The 9,660-nt window shown below is 42.3% G+C and overlaps 1 protein-coding gene across 2 annotated transcripts; it reads right to left on the bottom strand.

Moving 5' to 3' along the window:
- Positions 1–340: 340 nt before the first annotated feature.
- LOC136545883 (uncharacterized) lies at positions 341–8,969 on the bottom strand. 2 transcript variants are annotated; one of them, XM_066537856.1, is made up of 9 exons: positions 8,691–8,969; positions 8,247–8,429; positions 7,943–8,035; positions 7,081–7,713; positions 6,898–6,979; positions 6,757–6,823; positions 1,127–1,312; positions 968–1,031; positions 341–891 (listed from the first exon to the last, which is right to left on the bottom strand). In XM_066537856.1, exons 1-9 carry the CDS (start codon positions 8,779–8,781, stop codon positions 653–655), a joined length of 1,638 nt encoding a protein of 545 aa, XP_066393953.1. In that variant the 5' UTR covers positions 8,782–8,969; the 3' UTR covers positions 341–652. The 2 variants fall into 2 exon arrangements, with proteins under 2 accessions (XP_066393953.1, XP_066393954.1); XM_066537857.1 differs by having other exon boundaries at positions 8,253–8,429.
- Between the last annotated feature and the right edge of the window lie 691 nt (positions 8,970–9,660).

The raw sequence follows: 9,660 nt of genomic DNA, 5'->3' as shown, positions 1-9,660 counted from the left end.
GAGGAAAAATCAGATTTTGCATGAAGAGAATCTTTGCATACATAGATCTTGTTACTTCCACAAAATACTCCATCCGTCAAACTACCTCTGTATTGAAATATGACATCCAGGACAAATTAATTGGCCAAAAAACTGAGAAAATTAGTGCCCTTAATGTCATAGATTTCGAATGACACTTTGGACAAGCAAATTAGATTATCTTGAACATCATGGTTTTAAAAACGAGGGGAGACCATCATGGTCTATGACCAACAAAATGACAAACCTTTCTGAATTGAGTAGGCATTGTGCAAGGCTAGGTAAAGGGTTTAATAAACATAAGAAAGGCAAGGCAAGGCAAGAAACCAAAAATTGATTCGCAAGATTTGAATAGATTACAGCTCCATCAAACTGAAACATCCTTGCAGCATAGTCATCAAAACTTCCAACAGTAACTAAGTTACAGCAAACCAGAATGCCTGTAATACTCGATACAGGACAAACAATGATTCATCCCTCAGCCAGAAGAACAAAACCTATCAAAATTGTTCAAATCAAGTTGTCTATGAAACAACAATTACTAAACTAGATTACACATGATAGCAATGGTGCAATGCAAAACTAATCAATCAAACAAATACAAAACTTTCTCTTGATTGAACCTTCATTCTGTTTAACCTAAGGACCTCTCCACTTTATCAACTATTTCCTTTTCCACTTTATCAACTATTTTCTTTTTCACTTTATCAACTATTTGCTTCTCCATCTTATCAACTATTTTCACATAGAAATTCCAGTTTGGATCATTCTCTGTGATGGACTTCTGACCAAATGGGTTATCCCGAACAAAATTTTGAACATTGTCTGCAGCAGCAATTCTCTGCAGATAAACCCGAAGGTCTCCACCACGTCCTGTTTAGTGTATACTGAACATTAGAATATATGATACTACAAAACGTAAACAGCATTTTGACATGCTAAAACATACCCAAGGAATAATCATCGCTCCGGTTCAGGTAACTGTAGGGTTCAGGGAAGATTGCAGTGTTTGGCTGCACAAAACAAATAACAGAAGCAAAGTGCATGAATTACAAAAATGGACCATACATTTAACAGAAATCATATACTATAAAGGTGAACTTAATACCGGGTTGCACAGAGCCTTGTAGGGCGAATCATCCACCAGTAATGTATTTGAAGGTGAAAACTCTCCCTGCTCCCATGGGAGATTTGGTTCATCCTTATTCCAAACCTTTTTTAGTTCCTTCAGCACTAACGGTTTGTCCTTGTTGTCAATTGTTTTGCACCCCGTAACAGTGCAGTAAGACATGTCCTGACAAACAAGATCAATAAACACATTAGCACATGAGTAACTAGCGAACCAAATATAGAAATTGTAATAGAAAATAATATGACAACACAGGCGACAGCCAACAGCATTCCAACAAAAGATATGATCTATCATCACCCAACTTCAAATAACAATAACTAAAAATGGAACTGGTTATTTTGACCTGGATATTTACAGCGACATTCATAACATCCATTATCATATTAAAAGTAAGAGTAAGTTTATGATGGGTCACTATTCTTTGATGCTACACTGTCCTGTAATTAAAGTACGTTTACTGGGTCATTGGTGGGTCTAAATAGGCCAACATGCTGAAGTGCTCGTGTGGCAGTCAACCTCAGAAAAGGGGTGCCCTAGATGTTCTATTGAATTATAAAAAAGAACTAAGTATTCACATATCAATAGTAGCCCACTAGCCCTCACAGTTAAGAAGTGTGATTGAATCCATTGGCAGCTAAGTAGCATCCCATGCAGCCATGCCACTTAATGCTTTAGAGATGCGAGGATCCACTCTGAAGATATTGGTATCTTTATGCTACTCACTTGATGTGTTCAGAACTTCAAATGGGTTTAACATTTGGCTCTTGGGAGAAAACCAAATGGCAAAATGTCAACAGCCCAAATGTCTCCATATATGGCAGAAAGGTGTGATGCAAAATAAGTGTAGAAGGAAGCAGCTCATTGAGATTCTGTAGGTGTCATTACCAGTATATAGCCAACAAAGCACTAATGTTATTATTGAAGTATAAGTGAATTGTCCACCTTTCCTCATCAGCTTATGCTTCTGGGTAGAACTGGCCGGTGCATGCAACTCCATATAATATCAGGACTAGAGGTCTGGAATTCGAATCCTGGCTAGCGCAAGTGCAATTAAATAAAATATAATTGTTGCCCGCTCCTATTTCCACATTTGAGGCCCGGGGGAGGCTGATCCACTTTGTTCAGTGAAATTATCTTTTTGTTGCAAGGAAAAGGTCTCAGTTGTGAATAGAAGTTACTTGGATTAAGTTTACTGGGAGTAATTCATCAAACCTCACTCAACAGCTAAGCATTGGAGACTGGGATTGGATATGAATGGATATTACAGATACGAATACAAGTATTTGTTTCTTTTGGGGATCTGGACTTCGGAGTCAGACATAAATAGTGCCAGATGCATCGAATATTGATATCATCCTGTATACGTATCAGAAATCTGACATTGAGTATTCAGATTTGGAAATGGTACGGATATTAAATGTCCAGATTCATATACAGATTAGCCTTTTAGTATTTGAACCATTTTCGAACAGACATCTGGAAATATCCATCCTGTTCCCTATTAGTTTCAACACTTTCGAACCTCACCTACAAGCAGCAAAGATATTCCATGCCACCATATGTATTTTAAGTTATGTTAATTAGATTCTGTGAATTAAATGTATTCTGGATTTAAAACTCCTAAAAGACTTGAGCTGAGACGCTATGGCATCGTGTTGTATTTTTTTGTCAAATTAAATAATTCTTTTTCTTTATGTTGTGTGCACAGATGCTACCTGAAATGACAAACTGAAGTTTCATGCTTATTTTGATTTATTAGTGCCACACATATATATACCCACTGCATTACTTTCATAATTTGGTGACAAGTTCATAAACCTTACAGCCCATAGTCCAAAGTTTATGTAGCCCAGGGGATAATTTAAGCAGACATATAACTGTGGAGAAAAGTCTACAATCTGAAATTGCAAAATGCAGGGAGAATCTGAAATACACAGAAAACGGGGAGGAGAATGAGATATTGGCTGGGCTTTACATAGTCCAAGGGACAAACTAAATTGATTAACCAGGGGTCTTCTATCAACAACAACAACAACAACAAAGCCTTTAAGTCCCAAATAAGTTGGGGTAGGCTAGAGTTGAAACCCAACAGAAACAATCAAGGTTCAGGCACGTGAATAGCTGTCTTCCAAGCACTCCTATCTAAGGCTAAGTCTTTAGGTATATTCCATCCTTTCAAGTCTCCTTTTATTGCCTCTACCCAAGTCAACTTCGGTCTTCCTCTGCCTCTCTTCACGTTACTATCCTGACTTAGGATTCCACTACGCACCGGTGCATCTGGAGGTCTCCATTGCACATGTCCAAACCATCTCAACCGGTGTTGGACAAGCTTTTCTTCAATTGGCGCTACCCCTAATCTCTCACGTATATCATCGTTCCGAACTCGATCCCTTCTTGTATGACCGCAAATCCAACGCAACATACGCATTTCCGCGACACTTAGCTGTTGAATATGTCGTCTTTTCGTAGGCCAACATTCTGCACCATACAACATAGCAGGTCTAATCGCCGTCCTATAAAACTTGCCTTTTAGCTTCTGTGGTACCCTTTTGTCACATAGGACACCAGACGCTTGCCGCCACTTCATCCACCCTGCTTTGATTCTATGGCTAACATCTTCATCAATATCCCCGTTCCTCTGTAGCATTGATCCTAAATATCGAAAAGTATCCTTCATAGGCACTACTTGACCTTCCAAACTAACATCTTCCTCCTCCTGAGTAGTAGTGCCGAAGTCACATCTCATATACTCAGTTTTAGTTCTACTAAGTCTAAAACCTTTGGACTCCAAAGTCTCCCGCCATACCTCCAGTTTCTGATTCACTCCTGTTCGGCTTTCATCAACTAGCACTACATCGTCCGCAAAAAGCATACACCAAGGGATGTCCCCTTGTATGTCCCTTGTGACCTCATCCATCACTAAAGCAAACAAATAAGGGCTCAAAGCTGACCCTTGATGTAGTCCTATCCTAATCGGGAAGTCATCCGTGTCTCCATCACTTGTTCGAACTCTAGTCACAACATTGTTGTACATGTCCTTAATGAGCCCGACATACTTCGTTGGGACTTTATGTTTGTCCAAAGCCCACCACATAACATTCCTTGGTATTTTATCATAAGCCTTCTCTAAGTCAATAAAAACCATGTGTAGGTCCTTCTTCTTCTCCCTATACCGCTCCATAACTTGTCTTATTAAGAAAATGGCTTCCATGGTTGACCTTCCGGGCATGAAACCAAATTGGTTCATAGAGACCCGCGTTATTGCTCTCAAGCGATGCTCGATAACTCTCTCCCATAGCTTCATAGTATGGCTCATCAACTTAATTCCCCGGTAATTTGTACAACTTTGAATATCCCCTTTATTCTTGTAGATCGGTACCAATATACTTCTCCTCCACTCATCAGGCATCTTGTTCGATCGAAAAATATGGTTGAACAGCTTGGTTAACCATACTACAGCTATGTCCCCGAGGCATCTCCACACCTCGATTGGGATACCATCTGGTCCCATCGCCTTACCTCCTTTCATCCTTTTCAACGCCTCTGACCTCAGATTCTTGGATTCTCCGCACAAAGCGCCTATTGGTGTCATCAAAAGAGTCATCCAACTGAAAAGTTGTGTCCATATTCTCACCATTGAACAATTTGTCAAAATACTCTTGCCATCGATGTCGGATCTCATCCTCCTTTACCAAGAGATGCTCCCTTTCATCCTTAATGCACTTAACTTGGTTGAAGTCCCGTGTCTTTCTCTCACGAACCTTAGCCATCCTATAAATGTCCTTCTCTCCTTCCTTCATACTCAAATGTTGGTAAAGATCCTCGTACGCTCTACCCTTTGCCACACTTACAGCTCGCTTTGCAGTCTTCTTTGCCACCTTGTACTTCTCTATGTTGTCCGCACTCCTGTCATGGTACAAGAGTCTATAGCATTCTTTCTTCTCCTTAATAGCCCTTTGAACTTCCTCGTTCCACCACCAAGTATCTTTAGCCTCGCGTCCCCTTCCTTTGGTTACTCCACACACCTCTGAGGCTACCTTCCGAATGTTGGTTGCCATCTTGTCCCACATATTGTTTATGTCGTCTTCTTCCTTCCAAGAGCCCTCTTTGATAACCCTTTCCCTAAATACCTCTGACGTCTCTCCTTTCAGTTTCCACCACTTTATTCTTTCAATCTTAGCTTGTTTATCCCTACGGGCACGCACCTGAAAACGAAAATCTGCCACTAAAAGCTTATGTTGAGAAACAACACACTCCCCTGGTATCACCTTGCAATCCAAGCATGCTCGTTTGTCCTTTCTTCTTGTGAGGACAAAGTCAATCTGGCTACAGTGTTGTCCGCTACTGAAGGTCACTAGATGAGATTCTCTCTTTCTAAAGAAAGTGTTGGCTATCATCAGGTCAAAAGCTACCGCGAAGTCCAGAACTTCCTCCCCCTCCTGATTCCTACTACCATACCCAAAACCTCCATGAACTGCCTCGAAACCTGCGTTTGTAGTACCTACATGTCCATTAAGATCTCCTCCTATAAAAAGCTTCTCACTACTAGGTATAGCTCTAACCAGGCCATCTAAGTTTTCCCAGAACTGTCTCTTAACACTCTCGTCGAGGCCTACTTGGGGGGCATACGCACTAATTACGTTCAATACCATATCACCAACGACAAGCTTGACTAAGATAATCCTATCTCCTTGCCTTCTCACTCCCACCACACCATTCTTGAGGCTCTTATCAATCAAAACTCCTACTCCATTTCTATTCGCGACTGTCCCTGTGTACCAAAGCTTGAAACCTGTATTGTCCACCTCCTTCGCCTTCTGACCCTTCCATTTAGTCTCTTGAACGCATAATATATTTACACGCCTCCTAGTCGCGGTATCAACTAATTCTCTTAACTTACCTGTAAGTGACCCTACATTCCAACTACCTAAACGGATCCTAGTTGGTTCGACTAGCTTCCTTACCCTTCGCACCCGTCGACTCTGATGCGAAGACCCTTGCTCATTTTTCACTACACCCGGGCGCCGATGTAGCGCGCCACTAAGGAAGCGACGACCCGATCCTTGGTTACTTGACACCATGCCCAGATCACGACACGGCGCGTCACGGGGGTGACGACCCGGCCCTTGCCCATTTAACACCATACCCGGGTTCCGATATGGCGCGTCGCTAAGAGGATTACGCCCCAACGATTTTCTTTCGGGTTTCATCTCCATTTAAGTGGCTAAGTTTTTACATTGGCTCGCCACGCCTAACACAACCCTCCTCCTTTACCAGGGCTTGGAACCTGCTATGCTGGGACACCAAAGGTGCCCCACCAAAAAAAAAGGTCCATGAGGACACGCTGCCATTGGCTTAGGTAGTAATCTAGTAACTGATGTGGCTGCTATGAAAACACTAAATGACACAATGCATTAACTATGCCAACTAATGGCTCACTAATCGTACTTTAGCTGCCTAAAAAATGCATAGTTATAGTACAATGAGCTAAATAACACAGCATTACCAGTTGATTACCTGCCACCATTTCACCTATTATGGAAACAATGAACAAAAGGAAAAATTCATGACCAGATACAAAAATATACAGCTTTTCTATTACTTACCCAACAAAATAGTAGGTATTGCTTGAGATCCCTCATAAGGATATCAACAACCGATTTGACATTTTCCCTGGTGAGTTAGAATATTACAATTAGTGCCATTTATTGTATAAATATTAAAAGAAAGGAGGGAGCAAAATCAACCTTTTCCTTGATGACCATATTCCTAGCTCAAAATTTTGGAAGCAGAATCTCAGAAAATCATCAGAGTATGGTCTTCTGAAAACTGGAACATGAGGCAAATTGCAAATTACTATGTTTACAATCTTATATCCTACATTGCTACTAAAAGAACAACAGTTTGAACTATTAAGATATCAAGTTTACCTAATTTGGTTCGAACCTTTGCATGTGCCAGATGTGCATTATGGTAATCTTGATTTATATCTGCTAGCAGACCATTAAGGTCCAAGATCAGAAGTTTCTTCCTTTGAAACCTTACCAGAGACCCTCTTGGTGAGTAGATATTTCGGATCTTCTCTTCATGTGCCTCAACTAAACATGAAGCACATGTGCAGCTAAGACCATGATTTGCTGAAGAATGCAGGCTATGCTTAGCATCCACGTCTCCATTATCAGAAGAGAAGCCTGGTCCTCCATTGGCTGAAGCCCACTTTCTTTTTCCCCTCCGTCTTTTTCTTCCTGCAGAGCTCTCCTGCAACAAGCCGCTGTTCTCAGAGCAATTCTTATTTCCCTTGTTTCCATCCTTATTCTTCAGTAAAACATCAGCATTATTTGCCTTTGACTGAGCACTACTTGGATCATCACCATTTATGGGATCCATATTAACATCAGCATGTCCTGATGCCCCTACCACATCTGTGCAACCATTTTCAGATTTATCGGCCACAGTTATATCCATGGCAACAACACTAGGTGATCCCTTTGCGGAATCTAGTTGCCCCTGCATCTTGTTCTTCTTTTTCCTCCTCTTCTTGCGTTTTGGTGTACTCTCCGAAACTAAAATTGGGAGCCAACTCTAATCAGAGCATTCTCTTGATAGAAATTAAATATGCTTGAGAAGAGAACACTAATCTATCTAATCATGTGAACCTGAGCATGAACTAAACTACTGAAAAGAAGTAGCCATTGCCATTTGATATAATAAACCTTAGCTCTAGGCCCAAGTAAGAACACTGTCACGACATATGGTAAAACCAAAGGGTGTTGGGAGTTGGGACATGCATACCTGAAACAACAGTGGTGTTAGCTTCCTTCTCGGGCATCAGACTGACCTTCACCTTGGCATCCTCCTCATTACATTTTGGTGTCCCCTCCATCGCTAAAATCAGGAAATCAACTATAATCAGAACTCTCGCTGTAGAAACCAGTACACACTAGAAACGAAACTGAATTGACTTGACATATGGTGCAGCCATATAAAGGTGAACAAACCAGAGCACCTGCTGCCTAGTTAATAAAACGTAAGCTATGAGCTTTATCTTAAGCATTGTAGCCACATTATGGCAAGGTCAAAGGGTGCATGCACGCACAAATACCAGAAGCAGCAGCATCGGTGGCCTCCTGCTCCTCCACCTCGTTTCCATTTGCCTCTACTTGTCCCTCCGTCTCTGCCGCTGCTGTGGAATCCAAATCAGGTGGTAACTCCTGTTGCTCCTGAGTCTTATTCTTCTTCTTAATCTTCTTCTTCTTGCATTTCTGTGTCTCATTCAAAGCTACGAACCGGAAAACAACCCAATTAGTACGATCTCTCCACAGAGTAGTAACGGGAATGAATTGCATAGCATGCGGAAGCGTACAACATGGTTGATAATCAAACGCTCATCTAAGAAACCGTCTGGGCACGAACACAAACCGAAGCACACATCCCAAGTCGATACTATAAACCCTAGCTCCAAGGCCTAGCAATAACGGCTATGTTGCTGCAAGCCTGCAACACATAGCAGGGGGCGAGTTGAGGGTGTGCACTCGCATGCCTGAAACAGAAGTGGTGATGGAGTCCCGCTCCGCCGTACCCATCTCCACCGCCGCTGCAGCCGGCGCGGTCGCGGAATCGAGATTTGACATCCTCTGCCCTAACCAGGAGGAGAAATTAGAGATGGTAGGGGGGCTAAAGCGGAGGCATAAGCTCGCCGCGGTGGAGGCCTGGTGCACCTAGGATCTTGTGGCTACGGGGAGTGAGGCGGGCGGAGGAGCAGTGCAGAAGTGCACGGGGCAGGCGGCGGCGGCGTTTCACGGTGGCGGTGGCGCGGCTCGGGATTTGTTGGGGGAATTACAACTCCGTCACCGTGTCGCCTGCCTCAGCATTTTGGGCCGCAAATTTGAGTTAATGGGCCGTAGTAATCTTGAGGCCCCGATGGTGTGGTGTGTGTTTGCTGATTGATTTTGATTATTATTAGAGAAAATTACCTATGTGGCCCTAAAAACACTCTTCATTTCTTGGTCTTTTTTCCTGAACTTATCTATGAGACCTGAAAACTATATTCACTTACCTATATTGCCTTTCTGTTAGTTGAGGCACTTAATGGTGTGAGAGGTAAAATTACCATTTTACTCCTGATAAAAAATGATTAAAGTATAGAGTTCAATTTGTCTATTTTAGATTTAGAGCAATATTGCACATGGTGTACCACCTTTGTGCACAACCTCGTATGCAAGCACAAACACTATCTGCATTGCACTGCACGAGATATATAAATCTCTATCTCTATGTATCTATCTATCTACAACTAAAAAAGTGCCAAATGTCTAGGTCTACCCGGTAGGACGAATGGAGCCTGTCGTGAATTTTTCCTCCTTCCACACGGCATATGCCACTACCCGGACTTCCCCACCCCGCCATATGCCACTCTTGGGACAAATTTTTTCCGCACCCCGCACCATGCCACTCCCCGGCAATCACGTCCAGCGCGATGTTTCCCTCTGACCCTGTCCGTCGGCGCATCC

The sequence above is a fragment of the Miscanthus floridulus genome, chromosome 3, assembly GCF_019320115.1.
Source record: "Miscanthus floridulus cultivar M001 chromosome 3, ASM1932011v1, whole genome shotgun sequence".
Lineage (NCBI taxonomy): Eukaryota > Viridiplantae > Streptophyta > Magnoliopsida > Poales > Poaceae > Miscanthus > Miscanthus floridulus.
Note: the sequence above shows the minus strand (reverse complement) of the source record. Positions and strands in the feature narration are given on the sequence as shown.